Source organism: Netta rufina, assembly GCF_964035555.1.
Source record: "Netta rufina genome assembly, chromosome: 12".
In the NCBI taxonomy this organism is placed as follows: Eukaryota; Metazoa; Chordata; class Aves; order Anseriformes; family Anatidae; genus Netta; species Netta rufina.
This window is the reverse complement of record NC_140135.1, coordinates 7,183,659-7,201,984: the sequence shown is the minus strand read 5'-3', so window position 1 is coordinate 7,201,984 and position 18,326 is coordinate 7,183,659. Positions and strand designations below refer to the sequence as shown.

At 67.8% G+C, this 18,326-nt stretch overlaps 2 protein-coding genes across 4 annotated transcripts; both read right to left on the bottom strand.

Annotated features, from left to right (window-relative positions):
• Positions 1-561: 561 nt before the first annotated feature.
• On the bottom strand, positions 562-4,511 carry SASH3 (SAM and SH3 domain containing 3). 3 transcript variants are annotated; one of them, XM_084294109.1, is made up of 8 exons: positions 4,383-4,511; positions 3,000-3,095; positions 2,700-2,849; positions 2,481-2,625; positions 2,246-2,397; positions 1,945-2,151; positions 1,691-1,841; positions 562-1,593 (listed from the first exon to the last, which is right to left on the bottom strand). In XM_084294109.1, the coding sequence occupies exons 1-8, from the start codon at positions 4,434-4,436 to the stop codon at positions 1,406-1,408; spliced, it is 1,143 nt and encodes a 380-aa protein (XP_084150235.1). In that variant the 5' UTR covers positions 4,437-4,511; the 3' UTR covers positions 562-1,405. The 3 variants fall into 3 exon arrangements, with proteins under 3 accessions (XP_084150235.1, XP_084150237.1, XP_084150236.1); XM_084294111.1 differs by having other exon boundaries at positions 562-1,590; XM_084294110.1 differs by having other exon boundaries at positions 2,481-2,622.
• Positions 4,512-5,018: 507 nt separating this feature from the next.
• Positions 5,019-9,662, bottom strand: XPNPEP2 (X-prolyl aminopeptidase 2; the record flags this gene model as incomplete). Its single annotated transcript, XM_084294253.1, has 21 exons — positions 5,019-5,228; positions 5,393-5,491; positions 5,730-5,806; positions 5,974-6,033; positions 6,109-6,209; positions 6,296-6,369; positions 6,497-6,557; positions 6,654-6,725; positions 6,802-6,879; positions 6,973-7,082; positions 7,160-7,249; positions 7,358-7,553; positions 7,748-7,829; positions 7,935-8,036; positions 8,137-8,283; positions 8,406-8,492; positions 8,569-8,673; positions 8,817-8,880; positions 8,962-9,072; positions 9,170-9,243; positions 9,617-9,662. The coding sequence occupies 21 exons, from the start codon at positions 9,660-9,662 to the stop codon at positions 5,019-5,021; spliced, it is 2,046 nt and encodes a 681-aa protein (XP_084150379.1).
• Positions 9,663-18,326: the final 8,664 nt, after the last annotated feature.

The window sequence follows — 18,326 nt, the reverse complement described above, 5'->3', positions numbered from 1 at the left end:
TCAAACTCGTTGCGAAAAAAAAAAAGTGTATTTTTTTGGTTTTACTAATCTATTTTCTAACGCGGTGTGTCGAGTGCTGCCTGCTGGGGCCGTCACAGATGCTGCCTGCACCTGTGGTTCCTGTCTGCTCTGTTCAGGTTCTTGTGAAGGAAGTGGGGGTAGGGTGAGGGTTGGTTTTTCTTTTTCTTTCTTTCTTCTTTTTTTTTTTTTCTTTTCTTTTTTTTTTTTTTTTGAAACAATGAAGGAAACTTAATTGGTTTGGAAAATGGCTGAGCTGTAGCCTCTGCCTCTCTCTCTCTCTGTTTATGCCTCCCGAAGCGGGCTGCCTCCTTCCCCATCCCCTGGGGCTTTCCAGCCTCTGCATCTCCCCCATCCACGGTGTGCTCCAGCCCGCCCCTGTCCTATCCGTGTCCTGCCGTCCCCGACAGCGGGGGCCATGGGTTACAGAAGGAAGCCACCATCCTGGGAAGCTGAACTACCCCCAGCTCCACCGAAAGGCCGCTGCTCCCCTCCCTGCCTCTCTTCCCCGAGCCCTTGGGGCAGGTAGGAAGCAGACCGAAGGCCAGAGCACGCTTTTATTGAGCTCAAGCGCAAAGGAACAAACTCGGGGCCCAGTGGCCTGGCGCGGCGCGGGAGCTGGAGCTGGGTGAGTGCAGCCCTGAGAGCTGGGGCCAGGCAAGCGCTGCGCTGCCACCGAGCCCGGGGATTTGTCACCCGTGGGCTCCTCTGCCACCGCCTGCCCTGCCTGGCTGCAAGGGGCTGTCCCGGGGGGTACCTGGGGACGGCCCTGTCCACCTGCGGGCAGCGCGGTGCTCGGCTCTGCTCCTCCACCATCCTCTCCGGAGCAGGCTGCTGAGTGTCCGTGCTCCCCCCGGCCATCCTCCTGGGGCTGGGCTGCTCGCAGGGCTTGGCTGAAGCTCTCCCGGCGGCCTCCCGCTGCCTGCTTTGGCTGGGCAAGGAGGTGGACGGGGGAAGGTGGCACCTCCCTGCTGCTGGCGGCGTTTCCTTGCCACCTCTGCTTGCTTGCACCCATCCGCGCAGCAGCGGGTGTGCTCTGTCCGTGCCATCCCTGTCCTCGCAGGCTCCCCTGCGCTCGTGTTTGCTCAGCCCAGCCAACGAGGGCTCCTGGAGGAGCTCCTGGAGCTGTGGACAACACGGGGCAAGCCCAGGAGGGGCGGCCCAGCCCTGGCTCGCAGCCCTGCGGCGTCACCTGGGCTCACCCAGGGCGTGGGGCAGTGCTGTGGGGCAGCGCAGAACGTCCCAGGGAGCAAACCTTGGGGGCTGAGCCCGCCTGCAGAGCAGCTCCTGCTTTGGGGTCCCATCCCCGCGGCTCGCCTACACCCCGGCAAGCTTCCCCTCCTGTCCGCTGCTGGGCCAGAGCCGGCGAAGCGCTTTTGGGGGGAGATCAGGAGGACTCCGCTGGGGACAGAGCCCCCGGCTGCCCCTCGGGGCCTGCCAGCTCAGCCTCCTCCCGGCTGCCGTCCAGCGTCTCGGATCCTTCGAAGCAGCCCGAGTCCCGCGGGATGTCCCCCTTGGGCTCCGAGGGCGAGGGCTGGGCTTCGGAGCTGTCGCCTTCCTCTGACTCGCTGGCTGCTGGGGGCGAGAGGACGAAGCATCAGCTCCCCCCCGCCCCGGCAGCCAGCATTGGGGACAGCGTGGGATTGTCCCCTGCCACCCGCCCAGCCCTTACTGTCGTAATCCAGGAGGAGCTCGGCGGCCGTCAGCAGCTTGGCGCGGTGCTGGGGGTCCGTGATGTTCAGCTCGTTGAGGTGGGTCTCCCGCAGCTCCTTGAAGTCCTCCAGGGTCTGGTAGCCGTTCAGGAGCAGGGTGGAGGTGTGCTCCTGGGGTGGAGAGAGGAGGGGATGAGACACCCTCATCCTCCTGCGTCCTCATCACGTCCCCTCCCCGCCTCTCCCGGGTGCCCCGTGGGTCCCCAGCCCTCACCTGCAGGTTGATGCGCTCCAGCAGCTCGTGGAGCGTCTTGGGCTTGGGCCTCTTGCTCTTGCCCTGGCCCCGGCTCTTGCGGGCAGGGGCCATCTCCTCGGGGATGATGTCCACGTAGATGAACTTGAAGGAGCCCACCTTGTTGTTGAGCAGCCCCGTCCAGGTGCCCACGGGCGGCTTCTCGATGATGCCGATGATGTCCCCTTTCTGGCCCAAAAATGAGGAGGGGGTGTGAGGGAAGGAGCCACCGCCACCCCCCGCTCCTTCGGGGCCGTCCCCAGCCCTCCCTGCCCGTGCTCACCCGCAGCTTCAGCGAGTCCTTGTCGTAGGGGCTGGGCGTGAAGTCGGTGTGGACGCGGGCCCTGCCGCAGAAGGGGCCGGTGTAAGCCGGGCCCCCCTCCTCCAGCCTCAGGCTGTCCCGGTTGTTGGGGCCGGGGCTGGACGCCTCACTGCCTGCGGAGGGGAGAGGGAAACGGGGTCAGGACAGGGTGAGGGTGAGGGTGAGGGGCTGGGGGCCGCCCGGGGGCCGTGCTCACCGCTGGACAGCTGCCGGCTGACGGCCGGGTGCCCGTCCTCCTCCAGCTCCATGTAGGACAGGGGCACCTTCTCGTGGCTCGGCTCCTCCGTGCTGCTGGTTGGGGACAGCGGGGACGGGGTCCCCTCCTCCTCCGCCTCTGCCTGCTGGGGGGAGCGGGCTTGGTGGTGCCGGGGAGCAGGGGCTTTGGCCCTGCACCCCCCCGGGGCACCCCGCTCACCTTCCCCTCGGCCAGCGCCTTCACGGCCATCCTGCCCATCTTGCGGTTCATGGTGCGGGAGATCACCGCCCGCCACTTCTTGCCCAGCTTCATCCCGCTGCTCCGCGCCGCCTCCTCGGGGGCTGCGCTGCTGGGCTCGTCCTCGGGGATCTGGCAGAGGGGGGGGAGAAGGAGAGGGGAGGGCGCGCTGGGGCTGCGGGGCTCCCCGGGGAGCAGGACCCCAAAGCCGGGCACGGTTGAGCCCCCGAGGCTGGGGGAAGGGGGCTCAGGAAGGGGCTGTGGGCGAGGAGGGGCACTCACGTTCTCATCCAGGTTGAACTCCTTCTCGCTCGCCACCGGGGAGCTGACTTTGGCCTTGGCAAAGTCCTTGAAGCTGCTGGAGCGCTGGAGGGAGAGCTGGGGGCAGATGGAGAGGGGTGAGGGCTCCCCCCGCCTTGCTCCCCAAGCTCCCGCATGCCCCAGCGCTGCCTGAAGCCCTTCCCAAGCCCTTGCCCACAGCCGTGCGCCTTCCTCCCCTAGTTCTCCTTTTTGCCAGCTCAGCCCAGCATCATTTTCTCTTTATTTCTACCCCTCAGCCCGCCAGACCCGGGCGAGGTGAAACCCTCTGCGCCTCCTTCGGGTCTCCTCGAGCCAAAACCTCCTCGCTCTGCGGTTGCCACCCCGGCCTCGCTGCGTGGCCGCCCGCCCGGGGAGCGTTGCGCGATCGGCTGGCGGCGGCGGCGGGGAGGAGGAGCCGGTGTTGCAAGAGCAGCACCCGGCAAAACCACCAGCTCTGGGGGGGCACCGGCTGCCCCGGGGGGGCCGTGCCCATGGCAGCTCGGCAGAAATGGAGCGAGAGGGAAGTGAGAGCAGCGGGTGCGGCCGGGGCCGGGCAGGGGATGCCCAGCGGGGGCTCGCTGAGCTCTCCGGGACACCCCTGCTGCAGGGGGATGCTTCATCCAAATTTCCCCCCGGCAGCCGGGTGCTTCCCAGAGCGAGACCTTGCCCCTCTTGGGCACACGGTGGTTGGCAAGGGACCCTCTGCCCGGGCCTGGCGGGGTCGTGCCGGTGCCGTGCCGGTGCAGGGCTGCTGGAGGAAGCAGCAGACACACGTGACGGGGCTGCAGCCTTGCGCTGCCTCGACCGCAGACACCTTGCTGGGAGCTGCGCGCCCGGCAGCCCGCGCGGCACCGCCGTCATCCTCTGCCCGGGCAGGAAATGGCAGCGGTCGCCCACACCGTGGGGAGCAGCGGGGTGGGGGAGGTTCTGCCCCCGGGGCATGGCCCCACAGCTCCCTTTGGTCCCCCTGCCTGCACCCACACGAGCTGGGGGGGGGTCTGAGCATCCCCGACCCGCTGCTGCTGCCTGCAGTGCCGCGGGGACGTGATGCTGCCCTCCTGCTGCTGCTGCTCATGGGCTGGGAGCAGATGGGGGCACTGGGTTGCAGCCGTGCGTCCCGGGGCCACAGCAGGGTGTGGGGCAAGGCAGCTGCGAGCAAGGACTGTGCGAGCAAGGCGACGGTGGCTTCGGTGGCAGGGCCTGGCTGCTGGCACTGCCATCCCCCAGCCCCAAGGGGCTCTGCCCCACGGCCACCCCAGCCGCCCAGACCGCATCTCCCCATCCTCCCTGCCCCACATCCTGCAGGTGGAGAGGGTGGGCATTTTGGGGGGGGGGGGTGCGGGGTCTGCTCCGGTGGGCGCTCACCTTCCTGTGGCACGGCTCCTTGTCGCTGGCGTTGGAGGGCTTGCGGCGCAGCATGGTGCTGGGACCCCCCCGGGGGGCAGAGCGCGGCGCTGGACCGAGCGCCTGGCGGGGCACGTACCGAGGCGCCGGCACCGAGGCCGGGAAGCACACAGGAAGCCAGCAGTCACATGAGAGGTGCTCGCAGCGGCGCAGCTCGGGGCTCGCTCGCTGGGCCAGGAGGAAGGAAGACCTCCTCGAAGCATCTGCCCTGCCCAGGGCCCCCGGGAGGGTGCCAGCCTCGCGCCCCGGCACCCGCCTCCGGTGCTGCTGATGGGCTCGGTGTCCCCACTAGGCAGAAGAGGAGGGTCCCCTGCCCATCCACCGATGCACCATGCCCCCTCCCCGTTCCCCTTCATCCTCCTTGGCCATCCCCTTCATGGGACGTCGGGCTGGGATGTCCCCCGCACCCTCAGGTTGTCCCCGCGCTGCAGAGGGGCAGCCGGCCCCAGGTGGGACGGGCACACGGGCGCCTCACCCCCCCCGTTGGTGTTGACACTGTTTAATCGCAAGGATGAAAATAATAATAAAAAAAAAAAGGCAAAACGAGGAAGTGAGCGGTGGTGAGGAGAAGCTGCCTCGGCAGGGGAGGAGTCGGGGTCAGGCCTGCAGCCCCGCCAGCAGCACGGAGAGGAGCGAGCTGATGGCCAGCGTGCCCAGCGTGGCGGCGGCGGCGGCGGCGGTGCTGGCCAGCGGGAAGGGCTCGGTGTTCCTCTGCAGCCAGCGGTACTCCTCCTCCAGCTGCTGCCGCTGCAGCTCCGGCCCCACGCGTGCCCGGATGGTCTCGTAGTAGGCGTTCAGGTACTTTATCTGCAGCCGGGGACCAGAGGCAGCTGCAGAGGGCTGTCCCGGCGGTCCCAGCCCATCCCGGTCCCCTGGTCCCTCTGCACCTCTCTGTCCGTGTGTCCATCCCTGCCTCGGCCCCATTTGCCCACCTGGGCTCTGTTTGTTCACCCTCTCCCAGCGCCCCGTACCTGCTCCTGCGACAGGAGGCTGACGTCGATGAGGTTGCGGTCGTAGGGCACCAGCGACACCACCTCGAAGGTCAGGAAGGGCTCCTCCCCGGTCGGGTGCTGCTGGGGGGAGGCCGTCAGGTGGGTGCCCCCCGCTCCTTGCCTGGCGCAGCCCCCCCGGCACTACAAGTCCGGTGATGGGAGCAGAGGAGGGGTCCCCGCCACCCCAGCGCTGTTCCCAAGCCCCCTGCCCTCCCCTGTGCCCCCCCAGCCTGATGCAGAGCCCTGGGAACGGAGGTTGGGGAGAGGAGGCAGCTCCAGGCCCCTCGGGCAGCGGAGCGAGCGGGGCTGGCGTTACCTTGGTCTGCGCCTCCACCACCAGGGCGATGTCCTCGATGCGGATCCCGAACTCCCCATCCCGGTAGTAGCCGGGCTCTGAGGACAGGAGCGGTGCCAAGAAAGCGCCAAACCCCAGCAGCCTTCCCCCCCCGAGCCCATGGAAAGCCCTGGACTGGCTCCCCAGCAGGGCAAAAATTTGGGGCCCTTGGCACAGCCCCGCACCATCTCCTAGAGCTGGCCGGCCCTGCGCCGGGGGCACCTACCGATGGAGGTGAACATGCCCGCGGCCAGCGGCACGTTGTTGGACTGGAACCCCACGGGCCCTGCGGGAAGGGGGAGACACCCTCAGGGGGTGAGCCCTGGTCCCGCTGTCCCCGGAGCTGCCCCCCAGCACCTACACTCGTGCACCGAGAGGAAGTTGCCGATGCCGTGGCCGGTCCCGTGGCCGTAGTTGAGCCCCACGTCCCAGAGCGCCCGGCGGGCGAAAGCCTCCACGTTTCTGCCTGGAGGGCGAGGAGGTGAAATAGGGGCTGGAGAGTGGGGAGGGCACCCCCTGCCCTGCTCTCCCCGTGCCGGACGCGGCACCCACCGGCCGTGTTGGGGGGGAAGACGAGGCGGGAGAGGTCGATGTTGCCCATCAGCACGCGGGTGTAGGCTTCCTAAGGGCGGCACGGGGTGTGGGGGCTGAGCATGGTGCAGAGGGGATGTCCCCGTCCCCCCTCAACGCATCCAGCCTCTGGCCACAGCCCCAGCTCCGTGGCTGGGACGGCCCCGTGGTGCCAGCACCTTCTGCAGCGGGGTCGGCGTGCCCCAGTGCACGGTCCGTGTGATGTCCGTGGTGCCATCCCTGCAGAAGGGGGGGACATGAGCCCCAAATCCTGCAGGGCTGGGCGCAGCCACGCTAGGGGCAGGGTGGGACGGGGGTAGGGGGTGGGATACGCACAGGTACTGCCCGCCGGTGTCCGCCAGGTACATCTCATCCACCGACAGCTTCCTTCGGGTGGTGTTGGATGGGCTGGGGAGGAGAAGGGGGGGGTTGCTGGTACCTGGGACCCCCACCAGCTCCGCATCCCCAGCCCCTGACCCCAAACCTGTAGTGGGCGAGCGCCGCGTTGAGCCCGCTGGCGGAGATGGACTCGAAGCTGGGCCCGCGGCTGTGCTGCTGCGCCCTGGAAGGCAGCAAGGGGAGAGAGAGAGAGATGTGAGGGGGGGGTCCCTGGCACCCTGCGCTCCCCCCCCCTCCCCGGGTGGGCGGCACTGACCATCGGAGGGCATCAATGTGGCGGGCACCCAAAAACTCGTCCACCTGCCCCTGCGGCACCGTCTGCTCCAACCACAGCAGGTACTGGATGACAGCCACCGCGTCCCGGACCTGGGCACGGCCCGTCGGCATCAGCAACCCCCCCAAAACCTTCTGCCGGTGGGTGAGGAGGAGGGGACGGCCCTTACGTGAGCGGCTCGCAGCAGCTCCTGCTCCTTGCTGTTCTTCACGGCCTTGGCCAGCATCACCGGGGAGTAGCTGTCCTCCAGCAGCTTCTCCTGCGAAGGAGCCGCTTTTGGGGCACGGCCACCCCGCTCCCAAACCCCAGCAGCCAGCCTCGGAGCCGAAGGGGGGTGTCACGGCCACGTGGGGCGCATCGTCCTCACCTGGGGGATGACCCCGTAGAGGCCGTAGGTGGTGTACTCGGTGCCGAGCCAGACGGTGACGTTGCCCTGGGCGTAGCGCTGGAGGTGGGCGCGTGCCTGGCTGTAGTTGTGCAGCTCCACGCAGAGCGGCCCCGGGCAGCCGGCCCGCAGGGACTGCCGTGCCTCCGCCGTCAGCCGCCCCTCGTCCACGAACAGGCTGCGGGCAGGACGTGGGCTGGCCCCCCGAGCCCCCCCAGCCCTCCCCGGCCCGGCCACGGGGGCACGGCGGCGGAGGGGAAGGGGCTGGGGGGCTCGTGGAGGGAGATAGGGGTGGTTTTATAGGGTGGGGAAGAAGGGAAGGGAAGGGAAGGGTCAGGGCAGGACCCGTCCCCGCGGGGAGGTGCTGCCCACCTTATGTTGGTGCTGGTCAGGAGCGTGTAGGAGTAGAAGACGGGGTTGTAGGGGATGTCGTCTCCACGGAGGTTGAAGAGCCCTGCCGGGGGGGGAGGACGTCAGATCCTGCGTCCACCGCTGGCCCTGGTTTGCTGCTCCAGGTCCCAGCCCCGGCGGCGATCCCAGCCCCGTTGTGGCCACTCACAGGTGGTCTCCTCCAGCCCCGAGAGCAGCAGGGCCGTGGGGCTCCGGGTGTGCTCCTCCATCTGCTGCCGGATCCCGGTCACCTTCTCCTGCCAGCTGCTCCCTGGGAGATGGGGGTGAGCCAGCGGCTCAGCTTGTACCCCCCCACCCCCAAAAAATAATAAAAAAAAAAAGGCTGGGGTGTTTGGGTGGGGGTTCTGTACCCGTGAACTCTGCCGGGAGGCTGTAGATCTCGCTGGAGGCCGGAGGGGGTCTCTGGTCGCCCCACACTTGGTCCACGAGGTTGGTCTCTATGGGCACCAAAGCCCTGCCGGAGCCCTGCAGAGCCTGGCTGTAGCTGTTCCAGGTGTCTGAAGGGGAAAAGCAGCCCATGGAGGGGGAGGACACGAAGCAGAGACCTCCCTCTCCACACCCAGGGGCCGCTCGTGCACCCCATCATGTAGGGTCCCCCCCCCGTGCCGGCCAACCCTACCGATGGAGAAGAGGAAGGGGTCCAGGCTGACGTTGCCCCCTGCGGGAACCCACTCCAGGATCCACTGCCCGATGGACTTGATCCATGCTGCAAGAGAGAGACGGCTGGTGGAGGACTGCAAGTGGGGACCCCCCCCAGCCCCCCCAGCCCCCCCTGCCCTGACTTGTCCTCTGCAGCTCCCAGTTGCAGTCCAGTTGCCGCTCTGCCTGCGTCCAGTAGCGGCTGTCGGTCCACAGGGCCGCCCTGTCCAGTGTCACCACCACGGTGCCTGGGGTGGCAGCGAGGGCTCAGGCATCGCCTCTCCCCCCCTGCCAGGCTCCCCCAGGTCCTGCAGGTGCCCCTGGGGACCCCCCCGGGGTGGGGAGCCCAGCGGCCCAGGGGTGGTCCCCGGGGTGGCGAGGATGCTCTCACCCGCGGAGCCGGTGAAGCCGGTCAGCCAGCCCAGACGGGAATCCCTCTCGGCGATGTACTCGCTCTGGAGAGGAGGACGGGGCCGTGAGAAGTGGCCGGGGGGGCCATCCCGCACCCTGGGGCACGGGGGGGGCTGTCCCCTTACCATGTGGGCATCCGTGGAGGGCACGATGTAGGCGTGGACGCTGTGGGCGCGCATGGCATCCCGCAGCGCGGCGAGCCGTGCCGTGGTGTTGGTGGCCGTGGGGGGCAGGTACTGGTGGTGGTGGCATTTTGGAGGTGGTGGGTTTTTTTTTTGGAGTGGGAGCCCTGCATGGGGCTCCCTGAGGGGTGTGGGTGCTGTGGGGACTCACCGGTGGGTCCGCAGAGCAGTCCCGAATGTCGGTCCGGGGGGAGGCGGCTTGCTGCGAGCGTCCTGGGGGGCAGGCTGGGGTGCAGGGGGAGCCCAGAGCCTCAGGAGGGGCTCCAGCTCCTGCTCAGCCCCAGGCAGAGGCACACGGTCCCTGGCACGCCTTGGGGAACAGACCCCAGGCCACGATGGGCGAGGTGGGATGGTCACAGGAGCCTGCCCCGTGCTGAGCATCCCTGGGGCTGGGACCCGTCTGGGAGCTGGGGACGTGCCCTGGGGGCTGGAGCAGCAGAAGAGCCCCCCCAAGGGAAAGCCCACCCATGCTTCACCCCCACCAGGCAAGCAAAACAGGGGCAAAAAAACGAGGCGCACCGTGCTGGGGCTGGGTGGGGGGCCCTGGATCTGGTCCCTGGCCCCACCCAGCCCCGCCACGGGGACATCTCCCACGTACCCTGGAGAAGGAGCAGCCAGGCTGCGATCCACCGGGAGGGCTGCATGGTGCTGGGCAGGCCCCGAGCTGCTGGCAGAGGAAGGGACGTTTTGTTTCGGCAGCGCCGGGGGGTGACAGGTCCCTCCTCCTGCGCCTTTGCCCCAGGGGCGGAGGGATGCTGGATGACAGCCCCCGAGCAAATATGGGGGGGTCGTTGCCCTATTCACTGAGTGCTTCTCCCTTCCAGATAACCAGATAACAGTAAACAGCCGAATCCGCACAAAGTCCAAAGATCCCCCTGGAAGCAGAGGTGGAGCTGTGCCAGCTCAGCCTGGCACGAACCAGCTGCCCGGGCTGCTAACCCAGCACCCAGAGCTCTGTGGGGTGCTGCTGCATCCCCCGTGCCCCCCGGGGAACCCCTTGTCCAGAAATACCCCCCCAGGGACGAGGCTGTCCCGTGGAGCGGGGCTGTGGGCACGGCACCGTCCTCACCCGGCTCAGCAAAATGTCACCCCCGAGGTGGGGATGTGGTGAGGGCATCCGGGGTGCTGTGCAATGGCAAAGGGGCTGGGGGGGCTGAGCTGAGCTCCTGAAACTCTCTCCAGTGCGTGTGTAAGAGTTTCGGGGCAGCAGAAACATGTGCAGGGCCCTGAGTGGAAGCACAGCACGCCTTCAGCACGAGCGAGAGCGCTCTGGCTAACGGAGTGACGGGAAGAATAAATTCAGCTCCCGTTGGTGTGCCGGGCTTGAAAGGCTGGCGAAGGAGACAAAAGGAATATTTTAGCATCCTGACGAGACAGGAGGCACATTTGGCAGTGGCGTACGGAGGGAGGGAGCAGGCTGAGCTGTGCGGTGCCAGCGGGACACCAAACCATGCGCACGGCCTGGGGACCAGCACCCGCACCCGAGGGCGGTGCCGGCTGGGCCGTGCCCTTCGTCCCTCTGAGCCCGTGTGCTCGGGACCTGCCGTGGTCTCCACCTTGCAAAAAAAGCTGATGCGAGGCATAACGAGCCTGGAGCCCGGGGCCTGCCGCGTTTATGGCACGCATATTTCCTCTGGCTGGTTTAATGACTGCTCCGCCGCCGCTGGAGAGAAAACAGCGGTGCCCGTCCAAGGGTGGTGGGTGCTGCCAGGGGGAGATGTGTGGTGCCAGCCCCCTCCAGCACCGTGGTGGCAGGACCTCGTGCGGCAGGATGCAAGCTGCTGGGTGGCTGGTAGGGCCTACAGTAAACAAACAGGTGCTTCACAAGCAAACGTCCCTGAGAAAACACCAGCTGGGCAGCGGGCTCCGTGCGATGGGCGGAGAGGGGGCTCTGCCGGCTGGCCCCTGTCCCGGGGCATCTCCCACGCGAGTTTTTGCCCCCTGCCCCGGCCCCCTCCCCGCCGTGCCATCAAGCAGGCAGGGATGCTGCGCCCCGGGCCGTGTCGCTGGGGTGCTGCCGGCCACGAGGTGGCACCACGACCCCGCCGCGGGCTGTCCCCTGTCCCCTGTCCCCTGTCCTCTGTCCCCTGTCCTCTGTCTTCTGTCCCCTGCAGAGCCCGGGGGGAGCAGGGGGGAAGCAGCAGGAACCAGAGGCATCGCCCCCGTGTCTGCAGCCACGCCGAGCCCGGGCGCAGTCGTGTCACGGATGGGTTGGGGTCACCTCCCCGGGTCCCCCCTTTGGGTTCTCCCAGGGCTGGGGCTGTGGAAGGGACACACGGGGGGGAGGTCCGTGCGCCCACAGCTCTGAGCAGGGGCAGGACAGGGCTGGGTGTGGGGACAGCAGCGACCCCGAAGCTGCCGGCGATTGTCACGGGCACAAAAAGTTTCTGCAGGATGCGTCGGGCAGGTTGTCACGGCGACCATCGGGCAGCGCTTTGCTTCCACCCCGGTAATTAGCAAACCGTGTTAATCACCGAATCACAGAATCAGCCAGGTTGGGAGAGAGCTCCAAGACCACCCAGCCCAACCTCTGACCTGACGCTTCCAAGCCCTCCACTAAACCACATCGCCAAGCTCGACATCTGCCGCGCATCCAAGGCGCTCCCCAGGCAGCGTCAACCGGACGAGGCTCATCCAGCGCCGCGCGTCCGGTGGGGCCCGGCCCTCCCGCGGGAGCTTTCCTCGAAGACGGGGCCGGAGGAAGGCTTGGGGGAGACATCCTCCCTTTGTGGGCTATTGTTAGCCTTCCGCCACCTGCGGGGCCGCGGCGTGACTCAGGCCGGGGTGATGCGCCCGAGCAAACAGGACGCGCGCGGGGCGGGAGGGAGCCCGCTGCGGCCCCAGGAATGCGGAAGCGAGGGCGCTAAGTATCTGATAGCCGGAGAAAATCCCCCCTGTGATGGACAGGCTGGGAGATCCTGGCTGATGGACGTGATGGGGGGGACGTGGGGGTTGCTACTCTGTCGACAGAGCACCCCCAGGTCCTGCCCGTGTGGGTGTCTCGGCTTCCACCAGGTGGGTGCCTGCAGGAGGTGTCACATCGTGGCTGTGGGGACCCCCCTGTGGGGCGTGGAGCTGTCACTTCCCTTTGTCCATCTGCGGATCCCCACTCGTGTCCTGGCCGTGCCTCGGTCGTTACCGTGCTGGTGACCTTACAGGGGCAGTTTTGGGGTGCCTCTTGCGGGGGTCTTACACCTCTGCTGCCCTGGTCTGCATGGAAGCGTTGGGGTTGGAGGGGACCTCTCCATGTCACCTGGCATCCCCTGCTCAGGCAGGGACACCCAGAGCAGGTTGCCCAGGACCACTTCCCACCTGCTTTTAAATCTCGCCAAGGAGGGAGGCCCCATAGCCCCTCTGGTCACCCTCACAGTAACGCAGGCTCCCTGAAGGTCAGACATAACACGCCGCGTTTCAGTTTTTGCCTCTTGCCTCTTGTCCTGTTGTTGTGGCCATCATCTTCAGAAGAGCCTGTCTCTGTCCTCTTCGCGCTCTCCTTTCAGGCCTTTATAACCTTTGGTAAGATCTCCACGTGTTCCACACTGCGCACATCCAACCCCTGGCCCGTTGCCCTTCCTCTGCCTGCTGCCGTGTCTGCTGCAGCCCAGGGCGCTCCTGGTGTTCTTCACAACGAGGGCACGTGGACTGATGAATCACAGGCTCACAGAACAGGCCAGGTTGGCAGGGACCTCAAAGCCCACCCAGTTCCCACCCCCTGCCATGGGCAGGGACCTCTCCCACCAGCCCAGGTTGCCCAAAGCCCCAACCAACTGGGCCTTGAACATCTCCAGGGATGGGGCACCCACAGCTCCCCTGGGCAGCCTCTGCCAGTGCCTCACTGCCCTCGCAGTGCAGAATTTCTTCCTCCTATCCCATATAAACCTACCCTCTTGTAGTTTAAAGCCATTCCCCTTGTTCTATCACTACTGGGAGTCCCTCCCCGGCCTTCTTTGTGCTGGGGGCCCAGAGCTGAGCGCAGGGCTCCAGGAGGGGTCTCAGGAGGGCAGAGCAGAGGGGGACAATCCCGTCCCTCGCCCTGCTGCCCACGCTGCTGTGCAGCCCAGCATACGGTTGGCTTTCTGGGCTGCAAGCACATGCTGCCAGCTCATGTCAAGCTTCTCATCCACCAACACCCCCAGGTCCTTCTCCTCAGGGCTGCTCTCAATCCGTTCTCACTGCACAGCTCGGTGTCAGCGGCAAACAGGGCGCCCTGGATCCCACTCTGTGTCACCAACAGAGATGTTAAACGCTGCTGGTCCCAGCACTGCCCCCGAGGAGCACTGCTTCTCACTGATCTCCACCTGGACACTGGACTCCACCTGACTAGCTGGTCTCTGTTCCTCCCCTACCCACCAGGGCTGTAACCCCCTTGCAGAAGACCACCAGGTTTGTCGGGCACCATCTGCCCTTAGCGAAGCCCCGTTCGCCGTCACCAATCACCTCCTTATTTCCCATGGGCTTTGGCAGGGTTTCCAGGAGGATTTGCTCCCTGATCTTGCTGGGCGCAGAGGCGAGGCTGAGCGCCTTCCCTTTTTCCCCTCCTAAAAACGGGGTTAGGTTTCCCCTCTTCCACTCAAAGGAGACTTCACCGGGCTGCCACGGCTTCCCAGACACGACGGAGAGAGGCTCGGCAGCTACACCCCCAGCTCCCTGGGGACCCTCGGATGCACCCCATCGGCTCCCCCCGGCCTTGTGCCCGCAGCCGGCACGCTCAGCCCGGTGCCTACCGGGGCTCCGCATCCCCGGAGCGGCACCGGGAGGGACGTGGCCAGGACGGCACCCGAAGGGGGGGGTTCCCCGGAGCCGGAGGACTCCTGAGCAGGCTCTAAGGGACAACGGGGGGGTCCCGGAGGACCGGGGGGGGGGCTCAACCTCTGCGGGCGGAGGGGGCGGAGCGGGGCGGGCGGCGGAGCCCCCCCGGGGCGGGCGTGCGGCGGGGCCGGGCCGGGCTCTCGCCGCCTACAAATGCGGCGATCCCGGAGCGGGGCCGCCACCGCCGCCGCCCCCGCCGCCTCCGCCGCTTCCCCCCCAGCCTCCGCCGCCTCCCCGAGCCCGGCGGAGCCGCGCAGCCCCGTGCCCGGCGGAGCATGGCGGAGCGGCGCTGGCTGCTGCTGCTGCTGCTGCTGCTGCTGCTCTGCCTCGCCCTGGCCGCCGCCGCGGGTGAGTGCGGCGCCGGGGAGCGGGGCCCGCTGCGGGGCGGAGCGGAGCGCAGAGGTCGGGGGGGGGGCGGCGGCGGCTGGCAGGGAACCGGCGGCCCCCGGGCGAGGGGGGAGGACAAAGCGCTTTTCAGGGAGGTAACAAACCTCGCTCTGTCCGCCCCGGGGCAGCGGGGCCGAGAGCCGGCCCGCCGAGGGCCCCGGTAAGCGGCCGTGCCAACGGGTGCCGGGGTCCCGTCGGGTGGGCAGAGGGCGCAGCCCCCCGAGCCCCCGCTGCCGGCCGAGGGCTGGGGAGGTGCGAGGGGGCTGCGGGGGGCTTCGGGGAGCCGGGTGGCTTTGGGGTGGGCACGGGGAGCCGAGTCGGGGCCGTGCCGTGCCCTTGGCAGTGGCCGCGCTCCCTGCAGGTGGCCCGGCAGCTCCAAACCCAGCTCGGAGGGCGCCGCAGCATCCCCATCCCTCGCGCAGGTGGTGGTGGATTTTTTTTTTTGTTTGTTTTTGGGGTAAGGGGGACACGGCTAACGCTCTTCTTGCCATCCCAGGACCGCTGCCGGATGGGACGGGGCCGGAGCGCGGCCGCATCCGAGCCCTGGTGCGGCCGCGGGGTGCGCGGCGCGGGGCTGGGCAGCGGGCGGGTGGGTGGCGAAGGCTCCGCCGCCCCCGGCCCCGGCTGTCCCACAAGGGCCCCATGCCCTTCTGACCCAGGTGAGTGGCTGTGGGGCATGTGGGGAGGAACTCGGGGACACCAGACTGTGCTGCTGGGCCGGGGCTCATCCCACCATGCTTTGCTCTCGTTGCAGGGTCGCCAGCAGCCCTCCAGGGACGCCTGCCCCGCTGCCAGCCCTGCTCCCTAGCCTGGTCTGCTCGGCCCTGAGCCCCCTGCGTGGGGGTCCCAGCCGTGAGCCCCGGGCTGGCGACACCTCCACCACCGTGGCTGGCCCCCGGGTCGTGTCCCGTGGGTAGCACCGCGTCCCCTCGCCGCCTCCCAGGCTTTGCCCCGTGCCCGGCTCGCCGAGTGCATGGGCTTTGCAAAAAGCACTTTGTCGGGCAGAGGAGCTCCCTCCCTGCCCTGTCCCTGTCGCCCACCTGCCCCGGCAGCGTGGCTGGGGAGGGTCTATTTATTCTCGTGGTGCTAACCCCGCCTGAGCTGCCCTCCCCTCCTTGGCCGCAGAGCCACCTCTGCAGGACCCCCGGGGCGTGGGGTGCCCACCCGTGGGGTGCCTGTGGGGGTCTCTGCGTGAAGCACTAACGTATGCCAAAGGGGGGCCGTAGTGGTGGTGCCGGGCCCTGTTGGTCACCGTGTCTCTCGTGTCTGTAAAGATTTGTTCTGTGTAAATACATCTTTATAATAAAGAGCTATGATGACAATAAACGCTTGTTTTCGGCGCGGTGGCGGCCGGGCCGGCTGGACCAGGGGCTGGGACGAGGTCTGCAGCCCTTGGGGCTGTGGAGAGATGCTTGGTGCCCTGCGAGGGGGACAACCTGTCCCGTCCTGGTCTCAGTCCCTGTCCCTCAGGGTGCTGATGCTGTACCCACTGCTGCAACGGCAGCTGGGGCTGGGATTTGTGCATCTCACCAGCTGAAAGCAATGTCTCGTTGCCGTGGTTACTGGCGATCGGTGCAGGGTGGGTGCAGCACCCGGGGTGGGGAGAGGGACCTCAGCCTGAGCCTGGCACTGGGGGGGGGCATGGGGCGATGGGGCAGGATGGGACGGGCACTGCTGCAGCTGCTGGAGCTGCCCTGGTTCTCTGGGACCCCGTCCTGGGCACCTTTGGCTCTTCTGCCATCATGCCCTGGGTCTGCCGGACCTGCACCCCCCCAGCCTAACACCACCAGCCCCGCTGGTCACAGGGGAGCAGCGGTGGGTGCCTGGCCTCTGGCATCCTCGTCCCCAGCATCCCCTTCCCTGGCATCCCTATCTCTGGTGTCCCTATTCCTGGTGTCTCTATTCCTGGCGTCCCTGTCCCTGGCATCCCTGTCTCTGGTATCTCTGTCCCTGGTGTCTCTATTCCTGGCATCCTTGGCCCTGGAGCCCCTGTCCCTGGTGTCCCAATTCCTGCTGTCCCCCTCTCTGGTGTCCCCATCCCCATGGGCCCAGGCAGGTGAGCAGCTGCAGGCACCTGGGCCCTGGCATCCCCATCCCTGGTGTCCTGACTCCCTGCATCCTCACCCCTGCTCTCTCCGTCCCCGTTTTCCCCCTCCCTGGTCCCTCACGTGCCCATGGAGAGGGGCAGCAGCTTAGAGCTGAGAGGGTCTTGGATATGGATCAGCAGCTGAGCCCTGCAAAGGGCTGGGACCCCTCCTGTCTCCCCAAAATCCCCTGGAGCTGTGCAGGGCTCCCCGAACAGGTAAGCGAGGGCTGGGGGCACCGTGTCGGGGGTCCCGCCGGCAGGCATGGAGGGGGGCAGCACTGGTGGGGAGGGGGTTAACGGGGCCGTGGAGGGGCGGAAAGGCTGCAGCTGCGGGGCTGGGAGCAGGGGCCCGGGGGGAAGCGGGGCTGGGCCCAGCTGGCCTCCATGAGCTCATCCTCGGGGAGCGGGAGGGATGCGCTCCCCGGCCACGCGCCAGCGCGCTCCCGCCACGCCGCACGCCTGCGCCCGCCCCGGGTGCCTCCCGTCTGGGCCCCTCCCGTGGGTTTTTCCCCTCCCGTGGGGGCCAGCGGGTGCCGTGATGAGGGGAGCGGCAGGATGCGCCGCCCTGGCCGCAGCCCAACCGCCCCAACCCCGCTGGCCCCATCTCTGCCCTGGAAGGGGGAGGCCGGGGAGGTCCCCCCGGTTGGGCTGTGGCCAGCCGGTGCCGGAGGAAAAGGCTCCTGGGCCGGGAGAGCGAAGGAATCTCTGGCTTTTCCTGGCTTGGCCTGCTGCCTGCGGGCAGGTGGGGGCTGCCGGGCTCCTCCGCCGTCCCCGTGTGCCGCGTGCCACGCACCGTGCCCGCTCCCTTGCACGCCGCTGGCAAGCACCGAAGCCGGAGGGGCTGTGAGGTCTCGGCAGCTGGGGGCAGAGGCGCAGAGGGTGCACAGCCTCCACCCCAGTGCCTGGCTGCTGGGCACGAGTGCGGGTGCCTGGCCTGGTGTAGCCAAGACGTGGAGCTTTGCCGGGTCCAAGCTGGCCCAGTTGGGAAGCAAACGGTGCTGGGTGTGCGCCGGGAGAGGGATGAACTCACTGGGGGCCTCCGTTTCTTGGGGACCTCTGGCTGCATCCCAGGGGATGGATGGCTGGGGCTCAGGACGTGCAGGGGACGGTGGCTGTGCCAAAAACACAGGTTGAGCCACGCCACTCGCACCACTGGGTGCCACCAGCCCCACCACGCAGGCGCTTCCAGCACCAGGGTGGCTGCCGGGCACGTTCAAGCCCCCATCCCCACGCGCTGCTCAGAGCTCCGAGGCCCTCCAAGGAGAGGGCCGTGAGGATGCACTCCTTGAGGATGCACGGGCCCAGCCCGTCCCGCGGGAGCCGTGGGGCTTCGCGCCCTCTCCGGCATTTCCGCCGGCAGTGGCAGGAATGCAGCGGCCGAGGGAACAATGCCGGCACCTTGCAGCGGGTCCCCTCCGTGACGAGGCCGGGAGCAGCTGCCCGGGCACGGCCCCGCGCTCAAGGAGCAGGCAGGAAGCAGATGGAGATGACACTGGTGGCCGTTTCCTGCGGCAGGATGCGGCCGGCTTTCTCCACCGCTGCTCCAGATGCCGAGCCAGCGGGGCTGCAGGGTCCCGGGACACCAGGACCCCACTGCGCCCCTCGTCCCAGCACGTGGAGGGCCCTCCTGGGCACCGTGTGCCACCAAAGCACTCGTGCCCAGCTCTGCCCATTGCTCCCTGGGGGTTTTCTTCCCCCCCCAGCCCCGAGTCCCCCTTGGGATGCTGCAGCCCCGCAGCCACTGCTACGTGAGGGCTGGCAGGCTCGGCCCGAGCCCCGTGCCCACGAAACCACCGCTTGCACAACTGAGGTTTTATTTGGAACAGATGGATTCCCAATAAATTATGTAATTTAAAAATTAAAAAAAAAAAATAATAATAATTAGAGCCACGAGGTCCGGGGAGCCCCCAGCTGCTCAGCCAGGGCACGGGGAACACGGGGCAGCACACGATGTGGCCAGGTACGTGGGGCTGGGGCTGGGCACAGGCACCGTCCCCATACACCCCCCGCAGCCAGGGCTCTGCTT